Source organism: Larimichthys crocea, chromosome XXII (genome assembly GCF_000972845.2).
Source record: "Larimichthys crocea isolate SSNF chromosome XXII, L_crocea_2.0, whole genome shotgun sequence".
Taxonomy (NCBI): Eukaryota; Metazoa; Chordata; class Actinopteri; family Sciaenidae; genus Larimichthys; species Larimichthys crocea.
The window spans coordinates 22797575-22816615 of record NC_040032.1 but is presented as its reverse complement, the minus strand read 5'-3'; the positions used below and the strand labels follow the sequence as shown (position 1 = coordinate 22816615).

General features: G+C 43.9%; 1 protein-coding gene and 1 non-coding gene across 2 annotated transcripts in view; one reads left to right on the top strand and one right to left on the bottom strand.

Moving 5' to 3' along the window:
- The window catches only part of LOC104932693 (contactin-associated protein-like 4), a 66333-nt gene extending 49571 nt beyond the window's left edge, over positions 1-16762 (top strand). The window contains exons 17-24 of the mRNA XM_027273518.1: positions 1835-2053; positions 4062-4301; positions 5919-6149; positions 9353-9486; positions 9651-9738; positions 12390-12605; positions 14905-14976; positions 15754-16762. Coding sequence (XP_027129319.1) covers positions 1835-2053; positions 4062-4301; positions 5919-6149; positions 9353-9486; positions 9651-9738; positions 12390-12605; positions 14905-14976; positions 15754-15941 — 1388 coding nt within the window. The 3' untranslated portion in view covers positions 15942-16762. The remainder of the gene's footprint in view (positions 1-1834; positions 2054-4061; positions 4302-5918; positions 6150-9352; positions 9487-9650; positions 9739-12389; positions 12606-14904; positions 14977-15753) is intronic.
- Positions 16763-18693: 1931 nt separating this feature from the next.
- trnap-ugg (transfer RNA proline (anticodon UGG)) lies at positions 18694-18765 on the bottom strand. Its single transcript has one exon. It is a non-coding gene; the product is annotated as a tRNA-Pro (tRNA).
- Between the last annotated feature and the right edge of the window lie 276 nt (positions 18766-19041).

Genomic DNA, 19041 nt, shown 5'->3' with positions numbered 1-19041 from the left:
TCTCGTCTTTCTCTTTAATCTGATAGCATTTGCTTGGGAGAGCCGGTACTATCAGTTTGTGTTTGTTTCCTATCAAGCTCTGGTCGAGTTTGCGTCAACTGGCTCCTTCCCCCTCCACAGCTGTTCGAGGCATGCGGGCTTCAGAGTGTGCTCGTCTTTGGCAAACAAAAGAAACATTAAAGCTGCAAGCAGCGATGGTCGGGCCCTCGCACGTTTGAAATGTGCATAACTCGGTCTTTATAATAGGGCCTTAAAACCGCAACAAGTTTCAGACAGCTCTGAGAAACTATATGATAGCCCCAACTTTTGCCTGAAAATCAGCCCAAAAGTCAATGGAGTCTCATTTTTTCGCAGCATTGACTTTGACGCACCGTCACTGCCACGCCCTCTGATGAAAAGTTTGTCAGCGCCCTCTTCACTCTCTTCATTAAAGAGGCTGCAGAGCCCGGTTACATTTCTTGTTTTCCCAGCTCCGGTTCCGGCACAACACTAGGACCGCTCTATGCCTGTGCCCTGGGCTTTAAAACCACCTCCTCTTCTACCCGGTGGTCCAAACCTCCTGTGGTACAAACACTCCCCAGGAGCTCACAGTCTGGGCCAACCTGGCTAACAACAGCAGAGAAATCACAGAGCTAAAGTGAGGCAGATCACCAAAGTCAGTGAAATAGCTGGTGGTGTGTGATAAAATGTGTTTTTTTGTGTATTTTATGGTAGAAAAAACACAAAGAACCAAGTTAGACAACAAATCAGGTTTAAAGCCCCGCTGAGCAGATCTCTTCTTTCTCTTTAATCTGATAGCATTTGCTTGTGAGAGCCGGTAGCTATCAGTTTGTGTTGTTTCCTATCAAAGCTCTGGTCGAGTTTGCGTCAACTGGCTCCTTCCTCCCTCCACAGCTGTTCGAGGCAGTGCGGGCTTCAGAGTGTGCTCGTCTTTGGCAAACAAAAGAAACATTGAAGCTGCAAGCAGCGATGGTTGGGCCCTCGCACGTTGAAATGTGCATAACATCGGTCTTTATAATAGCGGCCTTAATAACCACAGCAAGTTTCAGACAGCTCTGAGAAACTATATGATAGCCCAACACTTTTGCCTGAAAATCAGCCCAAAAGTCAATGGAGTCTCATTTTTTCTGCAGCATTGACTTTGACAGACCGTCACGGCCACGCCCTCTGATGAAAAGTTGTGATTTTGATAACTTCTTATTGTCGAGGCCTTAAGAACACGCACACCAAGTTTCAAAGGCATCGGATAAAATCCCTAGGAGGAGTTTGTTCAAATGCGACCCCTGGAAATGACCCCAAAAACACGAAAAGGCCAACTTTGACAAAAATTGGATGCCGTACGCTTCACTGTAGCCCGGGTCACCAAGAGACTTTTGTGTGTGTCTCGGCATGTTGCATACTCCCTCCAAATTTCATACACGTGGATGAAACCGTAGCGAGGGGCCCCTCCGAAAACACACACCGTCGAAACAATATGCGTACGTCCATGTGCGAGACCCCCGAAATGCAGAATTTCACGCCCGACTTTGGTCGGTAGGTGAGTTTTCGTGAGTTTTCGAGGGGATATCGGCCGTTGGAAATGCGATTTACTTTTAAATGTCATTCAGCGTTCGAAATCCAATAGAGCCAGGCTCCAGCGTGCCGTGCTCGGGCCCTAATAAGTGACAAGGGAGAGTTTGTCAATGTGCTTCTTAAATGTGCAACATTGTCAATGACTGATTCAGCCGTGTTGATCGCACTGACCTGGTCTGTCTACAGGTGGAACAAGAGAATAACAGGATGTGTGGGGATACAGTTTGTTGTTGATTTATAATATCTATCTTGATCTCCACAGCCTCCGCCGAGGTCCTCTTCTCCTTCGATGTGGGTAACGGTCCGTTGGAAGTCCGCGTGAAGGCTGACGTGCCGCTGAACGACAACAGGTGGCATCGCATTCGAGCCGAGCGTAACGTTAAAGAGGCATCGCTTCGCCTCGATGAGCTCCCCGCTGCCACACAGGAGGCTCCCGCTGACGGGCACATCCACCTGCAGCTGAACAGCCAGTTATTTATAGGTGTGTGTCTGCATGTGTGTGATGTGAAATGCAATTCAGAGCTTCCTTTTTTAGGAGCAAAGACACATGTGATGTCTGGCTTTCTCTGCTTGTGTATCTCTTGAATTGTTGTGATATTCTCCTTCTCTCTTTCACCCACAAAACGACTGGTACGGCACATTTTCTTTGACCCCAGGGAGGCTAAAACTCTGCCTCCCATTCTGCAGAGGACACATACTGCAGCGCTGTCTGTGGTTATTGATCCACGCTTGAAACTGACAGCTTTAAGTGAGCTCAATCACCCTCTAACAATCCTTGTTGGTAAACCTTAACAATCTAAGGCATACAGGTGGAGTTCATGGATTTAATTCTTAATGGAGTGACAGAAAATCCTCACAAAACAGGATGATGCAGTGAAAAGTTGCACCCGCGCTGGTCAGTTTCCTTGCAGTACCCTTGGTACAGTGTTTGAACCCAGTCCATTAGTTAAGGTAGTCCTTTCCTGACAGCTCCTGATGAAACTCTGGGGCCTGATATAAACCTCATCATCCCTGCAGTCCTGGAAAGCTGTTTATCTCATCGTAACAGTCTTGAGGTTGCCAGTTTTGGCAAGTCTGAGACAATTATAATGTTGCAGAGGCTGGACTCTGAGGACACTTGGAGGTTGTAATGCGAGAAGTCAGAAAAACAATAACTGGAAGTTTAAATTCTGTTTTGCTGTCAGCCAGTCAGACAGGACAAGCGCGCTTGTCAGATAGATTGACAGCTCGCCAACTTTCCAGATATCAACACTCAGCATGGCGCTCGGCTGGCATTCAGGCAGCCGGGTAAAAAAAGTCAACTCCTTGAATTTTTCACCTGCCAGTTTGTGTTTCAGCCCCGTTTCATCACCTCGTCGCTTTAAAAATTCAGCATGAAGGTGGTGACAACTTTTCTGGAGGTGCTGCTGAGATGTCTGTTCGGCCGTTAATATTAAAATCAGGTATCAGACGATGTCGCTTCTCTAATTTTATCACAGAGATGATGTGATCTGCTTCCCATTCATGTCTGCATGCTGGGAAAACACACGCTGGATGTCATGCCGCTTCTTTTTGAAAGCTGTCACTGCCATGTGGTAGGTGCAAGGGTAGGAAAATTCAATTAGATTTTATTTATATGGACTCTTGCCATGTCGAGCACGTCCAGCCCGTACTCTTTATCATAATATTTACAGAGACCCAACAGTTTCCACCATGAGCAAGCACTTGGCGACGGTGGCGGGTAAAAACCTCGAGCAGAACACTGATCATGGTGGACGGACGTCTGCACAGCATCAATAAAATAATGATAATTATAACTAGAAACTTTAGTAATAATGATAATCCTTATAAAAGTATTTGTAGTGGACCGCAGGCTCGACCAATCACTGATCTCGGCGTGGCCACGATCCACGAGAACCTGACGAGACAAGAACGCAGAAAAACTCCAGGGCAGCATCACTAACAGATGGTTCAGGTCTCACTGACTATAAGAGGATCGGACTACAGTGTGCTATGAGCTCTTTGAGATGTGATGGTGCCTGACCATAAGAGCTTTGTAGATAAGATTAAACATGATTTGTAGCTAAAAGTTTGGTCCTATAATGAGCTGCTGCAGTGTAACTAACACCTCAACGATCATCGGTATGAGTTTTAAACATCAGAATGTTTTTGAACTGTTCCACCCACTCGTCAGTTAGATGGAGGGAACATAAAGCGAGGTGGATGAAAATGTAAATGTAGCATCAGCTTCGTTCATGTGAGATCCTCTGCAGTCAAAAGCAGGAAAAAGAAGAAGTGTGTTTCATATCACCTCTGTGTGGAGAAAAGCTATTTTAATCATCGATCTCCTTGGGCTATGAGAACCTACAAGATGCATTATTTATCGATTCAATTATTAACCAGGCATTGCACAACTATAGAGATTATATGCGTAACCTTCACAGAGATATGAAAGATGGGAAAACCTGAATTCCCGCATGTTAAATCTGATCATTTGTCTGCGTCTTCAGGAGGCACGGCGTCCAGGCAGAAGGGCTTCCGGGGTTGCATTCGCTCTCTGCAGCTGAACGGCGTCACCCTGGATCTGGAGGAGAGAGCGAAGATCACCCCCGGGGTTCAGGCGGGATGTCCAGGCCACTGCAGCAGCTACGGCTTGCTCTGCCAGAACCGAGGTCGCTGTGTGGAGAAAAGCAACAGCTTTTCCTGCGACTGCCATCCGTCTGCTTACACCGGAGCCTTCTGCGACAGAGGTACGGCGTCCCAGCGGCACCTGGCGCCATCGTGGAGACAAAACCTGGCCTGAGACGTTGGATAATTTTAGAAACTGCAGGTCCAAAGGGTTTGAACCATGTTTGGCTTCACAACATGAGTTTGTAATGAGGGTTAGGAGGTTAAGCTGGTACCATGCAAAGTAATTTATAGAAGCAGTATCAGAGGTTAAATAATTAGTTTCCTGTAAAATGCAGAGCAGCTTTTGGTCGGCTGATGACCTCCAACATAGCCACATGAATGTGTGTTACAGTGTAGCACCTGCAAGTGGTCTATAAATAAAACACACACACACACTTTGAGATACAAGGAAAGACCACACACACTAAAGAGGTCAGTATATACAGCCCCTTATACACAGCTGCTAATCATCTGGACCCTGTAGAAAGGTTGATGTGGTTTGCATGATCTTGTTTTGTGTGCAAGGTCAACAACACAAGACGTAGCGTCTGTCTTTCAGCCTTTTATTTCACCAAGCTCTCACCAACCACTAAAAGTCAGTCCCACATTTACTCTTGTCCGGCGGCTTCTTGCTCGCTCACTCTCTCCTTTTCTCTTCTTAGCTTCCTCCGTCAGCGTCCTCTTCGATCTCTTCTCCTCTGCCATTATGTCCGTAGAGGCTGCTGAGCCTGGTTACATAGCCAGCTCTGGTTCTGGCACGACACTGGCTCCACTCCTACAGGACAGATTTAACAGACGTTAGTTTATGGTTGAAAAGTTGCAGCCGTTTGATGCTAGGATACAAAGAGCTGTGTGAAACTTCCAACAAATGTTTCTCATCTTATTGTCTAATAAAGACTACACGCCTGAACTTACTGACACCTACTTATCACAGGAACATTGAGTCATCACTTCAGCACAATAACACAGCCTCATGTGTATTCTGTAATTAACACGCACAGCTGTGTTGTGTCGTCGGAGCTTCACAGGTATATCTGCGACGGAAATCACAAGTCTCAGACACAACTGTTATATAATTAGCACTTACATTTTGTATTGTGCTTTTCATCTGCCTTGAGGTTTTTCTCTGGCTGCTTTTTCTTCAGCTCACTAATTAGATGTTGTCAGCGCTGCTGAGGCGCTACATACAGTATATGAATCACTGCAAGACGAGTTGTTACTTAGACGCATTGTAAAGTCATATTGTCCCCAAGTGTAGTGCAGGGAATTGAAAATGATAGTAAGTTGTTAAGTGATGAAGTTATTTCTACTTACCAAATAAGAGATCCACCTATCCATTTTCTTTCACCTATAACTGGTCATGTTGTGGCGGCAGCAGTTTAGCAGGGCGTTCCAGACGTCCTTCGAGGCTAGATAGGCTATGTAGTCCCTCCAGCAGGTTCTAGGTCTGCCCCGGGGTCTTCTACCTGTTGGACATGCCTGGGACACATCCAAATGAAGGTGTGCGTCATAATCAGATGCCTGAACCACCTCAGCTAGTTGACTGCAAGCTCCCTCCAGATATCCAAGCTCGTTTCGGCTCCTTGTATCCGCCATCTCATTCTACTGCCAACCCGCTTCTCCAAACCAAACAAAGTCAAACCACACGGCTACAGATTCTAATTAAATATTTGAACGTCATGTCTTATCCTTTGCAGAGGTTTCAGCCAGCTTCAAGTCGGGAACATCCGTCAGCTACATCTTCAAGGAGGCGGTGCCGAACGAAGAGGACAAGAGCAGCAGTGTCCTTCCCTCCTCCATCTACTCTGACGTAACCCTGAGGGCAGAAAATGTCTCCCTGAGCTTCAGGACCAGCCAGAGTCCAGCTCTGCTCCTCTACGTCAGCTCCTACCACCGAGAGTACCTGGCTGTGCTGCTCAACAAGCATGGTGAGCACTCAGATCCTCTTACCTCTATTGCCTCCCTCCTCTTCTTCTTCACATTAGTATTCCTTTCATCCGGCTCTCCTCCACATTCACTTCACTGTTTAATCAACCTGCTGTGAGTTCAGCCAGAAGAGCTGCAAGTGGGTTTGAACTGGAAAGGACAAAGACGGCTGATAAACCTGTTATAGGAGGGATTCCACCTACATCAGCCCGTAAACAAGCTGCTTTAATAACCCAGACTGGAGGAATCTGAGGGCCAGCAGGTCATTACAGCGATGATGATGATGATGATGGTGATGATGGTGATGATGGTGATCAAGTAGTCGGCAGGTAGCTGAATTAAAACTGAAGCACCTCATCAAAATCTGGGAACAGGTTTGTTGTGGTGATAATACTGGGAGCAGCTTGGTGGATGTTCTGCTGTTTTGTTGGCAATGAAAGAAGCTGGAACTGCACCTGTGTACAAGTGTCATCTTAACACTTTTACTCAAAGTTTACGCTGGTTTGGTATATTTGTCACAAATACACCAAAACTAACAAATATCTAACTAATAATACATTTATTAAGTCTTTTCACAGAGCAAGGTGCTTCAAGATATAAATAAAATACAATAAAAACACATAGATTTTAATATAAAGGCTTCAACACACACCACAGAACGTAAGTCTACAAGAAGAACGTCCCACAGTGTCGGAGCCACCGCTTTAAAGGCAAAATCATCTTTAGTTTTCAATCATGTACTACGACTAAGCTCCGGTCAGAAGATCTAAGTGACCGACTTGTGATGTGAGGATGGAGAATGACTCTATATGTGAGAACCTTAAATAAATAACGAGACGTCAATGTAAACCAGATAAAGACGGGTGTGATGTGAGTTGTTCTTCCGGACCTGGTCAACAATCTTGCAGCAGTGTGCAACTTGCTGAGGCAGGGTGAAAAAGGGAGTTACAATAATCAAAGCTGAGGATGATATAAACAAGTCATTTGTAGTTCAGGTTGTGACATAACAGCTCTAAGTTTGGCAATGTTTCCCAGGAGGAAGAAACAACAGCCGAGATTTCTAAGAGAAGGTTTCACTGCTGGAGAAAGAGATCCAGTGCACTGAATGGATGCAGTGATGAGGACCTCAGTTTATTCTGTGTTTAACTGTAAACAACTGTTTGCCATCCAGTCCTTAATGGCAGATAGACAACTTAGTTACAGTTGAATATCATCAGCATAATAGTGATCGGAGACCTTTAAATTAATGGTGTAACATAACGGATACTGTATATGAGGCAAATAATAAAAGACCATATAGCTACTGTAACTTGACAGCATCAGAGTGAACTGGAGGACTGTGGACCTGAATTGCTATAAAGGCTTTAAGAGGAAAACAACAAGTAAGAACTGCGAAGAAAACCTGCAGCCATCTCCAGCTTTTAAACCACCTACAAGCTTGCTGACAATTTCAGCGTCAGCGGTATACTCACCTCCTGTGACTTGTTAATGGTGGTCATTACAGTGTGAACACACACTGTAGGAAAGCCTCTCTTCTCCTCTAATAAGTATGTTACAAAAGCAAAGTGCAAAGTGTGACAATCGAGCCAGAAAATGTGAATAATGCATGACTGGAGAACTTGGGAAAACTTTTGCTTTTGTCTACCTTCTGCTCTCACTCTTTCTCTCTTATGATAGTCATATCACACTGTGGCCTCTCTATGAAATATGCATTCACACAATTATTATCCAAGATACGGTCATATGAATTTTCAGAGCTCTAATATGCACTTAATATGCATTTGCACTGTAAAATAGAAAAATACGCTCTCCAGCTGTGTCTTATCATCCACACCGCCTGCAGTCATTACATGCTGTTCATGTGAGTGGAATGAAATTATCCATTTTAAGTGACGTGAAAATCATATAAATTAATTTGATTCTATACGCCGTTATTGGCAGCACTCGGCACAATATTGAATTCTTTTTCTTCTTATTATTCAGCTGCTGTTTCCACTGGAACATCCAGATCTCATATGATACATATTAATACTCTCTAAAATAGATTTCTATGAAAGTAGACGACGGGCAGAGAGAGAGATTCTACAAAGAAAATATTTGAAGGAAACTTACTCAAGTAACCGGGTGGCTTTTTAGCAATTTATGAAGCTGAAATGTTTCTTTTAGAAGTTAAAATGTTGAATATATCAAACCGAGTCTATAAATTAAGAAGCAGAACTGATATTTTGTTCGTTTGTTACAGCTGTTGTCACAGCAGTTCGTATACACAAGGTTGATAGGAAATTACTCACAAAGAAGAAAAATATGGAAGAAAGTCATGAAGTCATGCTGGTGTTAAAGAGTCTGACAGCTGTTGGAATGAAGGATGAATGGAGGTGGAGCTCCTTCTCACATGGTGGGAGTAGCAGTCTGTTGCTGAAGAAGTTCACCACCAGTTCTCCATAACTTCCTCTATGGAGTCTAGGGGGCAGGTCAAAGTCTGTCGGAGGGTCCTGCACACTCCAAAGGAGCTCAGCAGTCTCCTCGGCAAGTGAAGACAACTTTGACCCGTCTGACCAGTCCACCAGTTTATTGTTGAGGTGAACACTCAGGTATAGGTTGTATGCTCCTGCCATGTTGATATCCAATCCCCGGATGTTCATCAGTGTGGTCTGAGGCATCTTCCTCCTGAAGTGAATCATCATCTCCTTCATCTTGCTGGTGTGGATCAAATCAAATCAAATCAATTTTATTTGTATAGCCCAAAGTCACAAAGTACATTTGCCTCAGAGGGCTTTACAATCTGTACAGAGAGTGACACCCTCTGTCCTTAGACCCTCGGTTCGAGTGAGGAAAAACTTGCCCACAAAAACCTTTAACAGGGAAAAAATGTGGAAGAAATCTCAGGAAGAGCCACAGAGGACGGACAGACGTGCAATAGATGTCACGTGTACAGGACAAATCAACACAAAACATATTGTACAATTACAATAACTGACAAAATGACAATGAATCACAATAAATGATAAAAATAAAAATGGATGTGAAGGTGTTGAGATCGCACTCCCCTGTACTCCTGATCATTTCCTTCTGATACACATCATCAGAGAATCACTGGAGGCGACAGCTGTCCCTCCTTTGACGTTTTGTTGATTTGTGTGTGTGTGTGTGTGTGTGTGTGTGTGTGTGTGTGTGTGTGTGTGTGTGTGTGTGTGTGTGTGTGCAGACAAGCTGGAGGTGAGATACAGACTGGACAGCAGCAAAGATGTTGAGATCCTGAGGAGCAAAGTGAGGGACCTCGCCAACGGACAGCTACACGCTGTAACCATCAGCAGACTGGCAGATGTTGTCTCGGTGCAGGTGGTTGTTGAATCGTCTTTCAAAACATTTCACTTGTGTAATCACTTTAGTCAATTCCTTTTGCAATAGAGGACCCCAGAGAGTTAAAGCATTTACCTTGATGTCGAGGTTGTTGTTTTTTTCCAGAGGCTACTTTTGTAGTGAAACCTTTCATTTTCTTTCAGATTGACGAGAACACCAAAGAGGACTTCAATCTGACATCTGATGTGGAATTCAATGCAATCAGGTTGCTGATTCTTGGCAGAGTGCACGGTAAGGCTACAAAAACCCAACATAAAGCCTTTTCGGACTGCAGAGCACTCAGACAGACTCATTTCAGAGATGTTATGCTTTACCTAACAATGAAGTCCTGGAAACTTTCATCCCTCTTCCCAGAACAACTCTTGTCTAAGAGGATTAAGCAGGTAAAGAACAAACAGAGAGAAAATAGACATGCCTGGCAGTCGCAGCACTAACATGGGACATTATTCGGGTTGCTAGTTCTTGGCTGCACTCATATACTGGCAGCTTTGGCTGCCATGCAAGCTGTCAACTGCTCATCAGAAGAGAGCTAATCACATTCACACACCTATGGCACAGCCTTCGGGAGCAATTTGGGGTTCAGTATCTTGCCCAAGGACACTTTGACACTTTGCAGACTGGAGGAGCCGAGCATCGACCATCTTCTGATTAGTGGATGACCTGCTCTGGCTCTACCTCCTGAGCCACAGCCGCCCCTGTGGCTAGTCTCCTGCTCTGGCTTTTTTCTGTTACTGTTACTGAATTTCAACCGGCGGCAGTGGTAAATTGTCAGTTCTTATATTCTTGGAATATACCGTTTGTTATGTTCTGTTTTGGTCTGTGCACACTACAGGTATCTGCACTGAGGGTTGTGGTCAACATATCTGAAATCAGTGTAGTAAGGCCTGAAAAATCAGGGGATGGCTCACCTGGTAGACCGTGCACCCCATGTACAAAGGCTCAATGTTCAAAACCTCAAAAAATCAGGCGATCACCAGTTATCAATCACAAGTTATTTCAATTTATCCTGACAGGGACATGAAAGATTTCATGGCAACTCATCCATCAGTTGACCAATGTCAACCTCAGGGAGGTGCTAAGGGGTCCCCCAAAGTTCTTACAATTTATTGTGATGGGGACATGGCAAATATCATGGACACTCGTCCAACAGTTGTTGACACAAAACCACAACCTCATGGTGGCGCTGCAAGGAAAAGTCCGGGGATCTTCAGAGTCAGTATTCTTCTTCCTCCATCCTTAGATATCTGTAGAAAACTTCATGGCATTCTCTTCTCGTTGTTCAGATATTTAGGTCGGGGACTCTCTGATCATCTACGGAGGGATGCTGCTAGTGTGACTGAAAGAATGGTCACGATATTTTGAAGATGTTGTTTATGATATAGTTGTTCATCTGACTTCCATGAAATTGGCTTTAGGTTGTCCTCCGGTGTGGCTCCTCTCTTCCTTTTCACTTTCTAATACTCTACCTGGTGTACTGTATTTCAGTTAGGCTGAATTTTATGGTTCTTTGTGGCTTTAAAATAATATTTCACAAACTAAAAAAACAGAGCTACTACTTAGCAGATAATGCAGGATTTCATGCATAATTTAATAAAAGTGCATTTGTTTAAAGTAGAGGCAACAGCCTGCCTTTATTACATTGTGCTGGATATGACACCGTTATGCCAGTTGTGCCGAACTCAGAGGAAATTGAGGCCGGTGCTCATTATGTACAGAATGTACTGTACTGTTTGTCAGACAATCTGTTCGTAAATGATGCATCCAAAATGGTCTGATAATCCCCCCGCTGGTAATTCTGCAGCCCAGGCCGGCACGAAGCCTTTTTCTTTCTTCCTGTGCTTGTGTACACAACAACTTTTCAAACTTTTGCAGGCAGGGCACTCATATTTCTAGACGCATGAATGTAACACCTCAGAGGATATTCTCTTGTGGGGTTATGGGTGCTTTGATGATGCCACCTCATACATATTGCATCTTCTTTGCACCTATAATCTGGTACCGCTTGGTTATTGAATGCATTGCAGTGTAAGTACAGTATGCAGGGCTTTCATACTTACATATATAGTGGGTTTATCTTGCCTAGTCTCACCCTCTGATTCTCTCTGACAAGACAAAATACACATCTGGCTACTCTGATAAAATATTTGAAGGAGAAAAACTGATTATTTTGGGCTAAACCACAGGATCTTTCTCAGTATGAAAGCCTGTTCCACCAAAATACCTCCACTCTTATTTTCTTTCTACTTGTTGTGCCCGCTAAGCAGATCCGACATCTAACAGAGACATAGCACCGCTGTAATTTACTTTGTCTTGACCTAGTTATGTTCTTTTTGAGCAGCGCCTTCAGAGACACACTAAGAAATAGGTTGTTAATAAGACGAGAGGCTGTGGGACTTCCCAGACCCAGGTGCACTGCCACGATGAACCCACTATAAAAAGTAACACTTGTCCTTATCAACATAATTTGATTCAGCATTGATATATGGGTTTTAGATCAACTCGTATACGTTGGAGTACTTTGGAGGGAGTATTTAAATTCTATATTCTATATTTCCTAAAATAATTAGACTATAATAAGTTGTAAAGTAAGTAAAACTCAAATCACCCAGTGGGCCGTAACTGAAGACTGGGACTCCGTCTTGTCAGTAGCCTCCCACCTGCTTTGAAAGTCAACTTTTCGTTCGGCCGCTTTCTGTCGCTGTGTTGTTCATCCGCTGATCCGCTGATTAGTGTGTCAATAAACAACTGAAGCAGCAGGCGAGGAGAGGTGGTGCCCAGGTCTTGACCTCTTTACATAGTGATACATGTTCATCCAGGCAACATCTATTGATTTATTGAACATACTTAAAATCATCATGCTCTCTCTCTCTCTATCTTTTCAGATTCTGGTGAGTTGGACCCGGAGTTGTCTCGGGTTGCCTCTCTGGGTTTCACAGGATGTCTGTCGGCTGTCCTCTTTAACTCCGTCAGCCCTCTTAAAGCTGCTCTTCTCCACCCGGGCACCAGCCCTGTCATCGTTACCGGCCCACTGGTCCAGTCCATTTGTGGCTCCACTTCAGCCAATCCCTACGCAGCAGAAACCACACACCACCTATCAGGTCAGAGGAAGCTTTTGTCCTTCTTGTTATTGGCGTCGTCACCACCTTTGGCTCCATTAACTCTTACTTTAGGACTCTTGCAAATCAGAGTAAGACTCGAAGGAAGTGGTACTTGTACTGGGTCCTCTAAAATGTTAAATGTCTTGTGACTTGTGTCATTGTTTCTAGTCCATACGTGCTCCAGTCGGTTGGAAGTTGTGAGTAATATCGTGAATTTCTGCTTTGGGAAATACCAACCCAGTGACTTGAAACTTGTTTTGTTCTCTTAAACAATGGAAATATTATCACACAATCGCTGCAGTATCATCATATTTTTACTTACACAAAAGGCGAGGACGTCATGTTGATAGTAGTGTTGACACAAGTAAGATAAAGTTTTCTCAGACTCAGCTTGACTCAGCGTTCTCTCAGGAGTTCTCTCTTTGTTTTTCAACATTTTTCTTGTGGAAAATTACCCACACTCACTCTCAAACCAAAAGAAAACAGAGGATGAAGGAACGACAAACGAGAGTAGAAATTCCTCAATATTTGAGGGGATATCTGAAGATTCCTCAAGCGTCTGAGGTGAAACAGTCTCTGCTTTGCCTTCCTCGCCACAGACCGTATGCAACATCCAGGTCAGGTACTGGAAGCTGTCTGGTGTTTCCAGCAAGGAGCCGTTAATATTAAAGGGGCATACCTCCATCCCTGCTTCTTCCACTATTACCTCCTTGGTCTTGCTGACTTTCAGGCGGAGGTTGTTAGGCACCAGCGAGTCAGGTTCTCTACTTCCTTCCTTCCTTCCTTCCTTCCTTCCTTCCTTCCTTCCTTCCTTCCTTCCTTCCTTTCAGTGGCCTGGTCCCACACAGCTGTGTCATCAGCAAACTTGACAATGGTGTTGGAGTCAAAAGTGGTTACACAAGACTACTTTTTGATAGTCTCAGTCTTGTCTTACTTGGTTTTATCTCAGTCTTGGACAAAGAGGACTCACCCAGACATTTGGAAAATGTTCCTGGACCTAAGTAGACTTTAGTCAAGTCAATTTTATTTATATAGCACATTTAAAAACAACAGAAGTTGACCCAAAGTGCTTTACAGTCAGAGCAGATCGCAAGGATAAAAACATAATGTTATGAAAAGCAACAAAACAAAGGAAAATGAATAACAAAGTAGACAAAATCATTATTAGTGCAGCCTCAGACTGAGCTAAAAGCAAGATCATAGAGGTAAGATTTTAAACTGGATTTGAAATTGTCAATAGTGGGGCAGGACTTTATGTGATGGGGTAGGCTATTCCAGAGCTTGGGGGCAGCAACAGAGAAGGCACGGTCGCCTTTAGTTTTTAGGCGCGAATGGGGAACTGAGAGGAGCCGATGTGATGATGACCGGAGAGACCTGGGGGCAGAGTATGGAACCAAGAGATCAGATATATATCGCGGACCATTTAGGGCTTTGTAAACAAATAATAGAATCTTAAAATTAACTCTAAATTTCACTGGCAACCAGTGTAAGTGTGCCAGGATTGGGGTGATGTGGTGTCTCTTTTTTGAACCAGTTAAAAGTCTTGCAGCAGCATTTGGCACCATTTGGAGTCTAGAAAGGGTGGAGGCAGTTAGCCCTATGTAGAGGGAATTGCAATAATCTAACCGGGAAGTTGCATGGATGACTGTCTCCAGATCCTTCTGAGATAGAAACGGCTTGAGTTTGGCGATGGTTCTGAGCTGATAAAAACTACTCTTAACAACATTACTGACCTGACTGTTAAAACTTTATACTGCCTTGGTCTTGCCCTGCTTTGAGCTTGGTCTCAAACCCTCAAAATCTTGGTCGTACTTTAGTCTCAATGCACTCTGGCCTTGGTCATGACTCGGCCTCAGTTTAGGTGACTACGACACTGAAAAGGAGTGATAGGGACTGAAAGACAGAGCCCACGGGTGCTCCGATCTTGATGCTGTGGGTGGATCAGGTGTATCTCACCGCTTAACCCCAGATGTGTGAGCTTTGTGAGGATCCTGGAGGGAACTATGTTGTTAAATGCTGAACTGTAGGCAGGCCTGATGGAGGTTGTATGAGTACAGTTAGAGCACCCACTTCCTCAATTAATGAAAATTATTGAGGCGGTACTGTTCAGCTTTCTGTGTGGGTGCTACCGCTCAGACTTTACAATGGGACCTCGACTAATGTAATTGCACCGGGTTAACGGCCACTAGACGAGGCAATTCATTCGGGTCAGGGACGAGAGTTTCTTTTTTATTTCTCATCGCTCTCTATTCCTTTTCTTTTCTGATCCTTCCTCTGCATGTGTCTGTGTGTGCTGCAGGTCAGTCTGGATCAGTGGAAACAGGTCAGCCTGTAGTGAACGCCATCAGGAGTGACTCAGCTCTAATTGGAGGTACTGCAGCAGCAACGTTTTGCACCGTCACACTGCCATTATCATCACTCAATATCAGTTAAGATAGCGGTTAAAACTTGCTCCTACCTGCAGTCTTTTTACACCTATACACTCATATCGCTTTTGCCATCCGTGGGCGAGCACTTTGCAAAGCCGCCCAATACGTAAACTTATTTTATAATAAGTATACAGCTTTATGAGCTTTTATCACCTCGACATTATCAATAACAGCAGTTGTTACACCAATTTTCTACCACGCTTAACTTCTGTTCCTGTGCACACCGACTGATATGAGCTTTATCTTGATATGGTGGGAATCTCAAACAGTTTTGCTCGATTAAGTCGTGAGTTTCTGGTTGAAACTAATTTAACTAGGTGGTGAAATGAATGCAGCAAAACACAGAAATGTTGCAGTCTGAGTGAGAAGACTAGAGCCAAATGTTAATGTCCTGGAGGAGTGTAGACCTCGAGAAGACCTCTAGCATCGACAGGACTTGCAATCCCAGAAAACTCGGCAGACCTTTCACACCTGTGCACGCAGACCCACACAGGTGTGAAGGGATAAAACCTTCTTTAGTGTTTCATATTTATATCCAGTTTGGGCTGCATTTATAGATTTTTGTAGCTGAGAACTCCTTCTCTACTTTTGTAGTGATAAATCTAAGTCACTTTTACTGCCTTTTTAAAGTCCTAAACCGAGGTCTAAAATGTGAGTATTTAAGGCCCACATTCCCGCCGCTGAGCCGCTGTAACTTTTGCCATTTCTCTTCTTTACAGGTGTGATAGCGGTGGTGATCTTTGTGACCGTGTCCGCATTAGCCATAATGGCCCGAGTCTTCTACAGGAGGAAAGGGAGTTGTCAGAGCCAGGAAGTAAAAACAGTAAAAACTGAAGACAGCCCGGAGCTGGCGTTCAGCGGCTCGCGCAACGGCCCGAGCGAGAACCAGAAGGAGTATTTTATTTAGGGCGGAGGTTTCGACCTGCTGCTGACCAGAGACAAGAAGAGATGCCTTGTCAAGCCTTAGTGCTTTATGGTACAAACTGAGCCCGAGCGGCTCGACGAGACGGAGCGACATGCTCTCGTTCTGTCTGTTCAGTTTTGTTTTTTTTGCTTCTGTGGTTGTATTTTTGTAAAGACTGTATAAAGATGCACAAGAACAAAGTGTTGAATTTATAATATGTCAATACCGCGAGTCGAACAATTGTAAATATTTAATGATGTAAATCTTAAAAATGATGACTTTGTATCAGCCTGTCCTCTCCGTCTGATTGAAATGATTAAATGTGTTTTTCATGGAGTTGCTGGAATGAACGTTAGAACAGCTTTGTTTGGTTTGAGGTGATTTAAATACATTTTCCAACATGGATAATGTGTTCTCATGTTTTCTTCAACCTACTGTGGGAAAGCAAAATGTATCCGTTCACACTGAACCTGAGTCTTTACGTTCTATCGTCACGACTCTCTTTGGTTAAGTTACTGCTCGAAGCGAAGCTTAGCTCATGCATTATTTTTACATTTATTCAGAATTGATTGATTTCTTTCTTTCTTTATTTATTTCTGTGCCTTTCCTGCCTCCAGCTCTCGACGTACTTCTGAATAGTTATTGAGACGGACAGTTACGGGTTTTATTGTGGACTACAAAATATTCCAGCCTTCATTCCAACTAAAGCAGCCCATGCTAAAAATCATGTAAGGATTTCGAGCAGTTTAGGAATGTAGCCAACACAGGAAGTGCCAAAAACTGCAGTTCCTCTAACGTCCACTTGAGGCTGGCTCCAGGAGTGAGTCAGTCTCCATAAGTCCCCATGTCCAAATGTCCAACTTCACAGCAGAAATAAACATGTTTACAGCCTGGTACAAAAAACAGTTTTGGTCTCTGTAGCTAATTTCCCCGTTCATGACAACTGTACTGAGGGTGAATTTATATACAACTCACCTGTTCACATTATATTAATTATATTAAATTAATTTGTTTGAGAAACCAGGCGTCATTCGGCCTCAGGTCCGCTGATGATCCACGTCTTGGCTAGGAGATGGCGGCCAACACCACCACGCTGACCTTCGCAACGGCTCTTCAGAAACCTGTGGGTGACGCCACAGCAAGTCTGTATCAACTTGTGTTTTTGTGCTAGATTTTGAAAACCTCCAAAGTGCACACCTCTTTTTTTATTTGACATATTTCCAATTCTGAGTTTATTGTTCTATCAAAATAAGGAGCCACTTCTTCACCACAGAATTTAGTGTCTGCAGAAATAATTTCACTTAAAATCCTCCATAAAACAGCCGACAAACGTGCGCCTAGAAGTTTGTTATAATAGCATGGCACGCTTTGAAGGGAGACAGGGATTCACCACACAAACAGATCAGTTTGTGGTCCGGCTGTCAGAGGTTTGGTTTTAATTGTTAATGAGTGACTAGCTGTTGGATTTAAATTTGTACAGACATTTTAGTAAGAAACATGATTTCTGTTCGGTGAAAATAAAGCGTTTGATCTTTTTCTGAGACAGTCTTTTGTTTTCAAGCTGAACTTTTATGGCTCCATTAACCTTTTTGTTCTGTTTCGATTCATTACGCTCGATGAAATCATACAAAGTACGAGCTGAATCAACCAACGTGAGGTCGATCAGTGAACACCATCATTGGAGTTTAAAAAAAGCTAATATCTGAATCGATTATTCCTCTGTTAAATCTCTCTCTCACGTGTTTGGCATTTTAAAAGTTGCCGTCGGATGTGTCTTTTCTTCAGCATGTGACATTTCTGATGTGTATTAATATGCATCTGTCTGCAGAGAGGAGAAGACTTCACAGTCAGATGATGTCAGGTTAATTATTCATGTCACAGGTCCACCTCACCGCTCTCCGACACACGGACGCAGAACCTTTGAGATGTAATGCAGCCTCCCACTGCATACACACACACACACACACACACACACACACACACACACACACCTACAGGACTACGTGATGCTGATGATCCACACGTCTGGGCGGGTGTCATCAGGTATTTAAAGATCGGGATGCATCTACGCCTCCAATAACACCTCATTAGGGAGAACGAGAAGAGCATGTGTTGTAATGATAAATGCTGAGGCGCCAAAAGGGGAATTAAATTCAGATTATGAGCTGAGATCATCACCTCAGTTAGGACAACTCTACGAGTATCATGTTGTTCCAACAAAACCTGGATTATGTGACAATGTGCAGCCATGAATGTGACTATTAAAAAGAGATTAGAAGAGAGAAAACTGACACCAGAAACGTGAGCTTCATTTGTTATGAGAAACCCTCGTCATTATGAGGAGTTATGTTTCGGTTTAAAGCAACAACGTGTAACGTCTGTTCTCTTCACGGCGCTAAGTTACACAGCAGCAACTATTTCACTGATTCTGGTGAAACTGGATCATATTTTATGGAGGAAATGTTTTCTGGTTTTCCCTCTGATGTCCTCCGGCTGCTCCGCCTCAACTCTCTGTGATTTACAGAGTTTATGATGGACAGTGAAGTAAACTGCTGACAGCTGTAGCTGTGGTTAGCTCATGTTAGCTCAGTCTGTTAGCCAGATAGTTACACAGCTGTTTCAAGAAGAAGACCCGGTGCCCCCGGTGGTTTAAGCAGCAGTTTACTTCACTGTTAAGGTGGATACATTCACTGGGAACCATGAATTTTCCACCAGTAGAAGTAACATGTCTATGACATTTCTTGTCACAAATCAAGGGCTCGTCCGGGATTTGAAACCGGGACCTCTCGCACCCAAAGCGAGAATCATACCCCTAGACCAACGAGCCAGCTATGTGGCTGCAGAGGCCTGGAGGAGAGATACCGGTGTCATGCCAGAACCGGAGCTGGGCCAGCAAGCAATGTTATTGGGCTCAGCAGCCTCTGTCGACATTATGACGGAGGAGAAAAAACTGAAGAGGACGCTGACGGAGGAAGCTAAGAAGAGAAAAAGAGAAAATGAGGACAAGAGTAAATGTGGGACTAACTTTTAGTGGTTGGTGAGAGCTTGGTGGAGTCACTTAGTTGCAATCTGCAAGGTTACCACAAGGTGAACACGGGTCCTT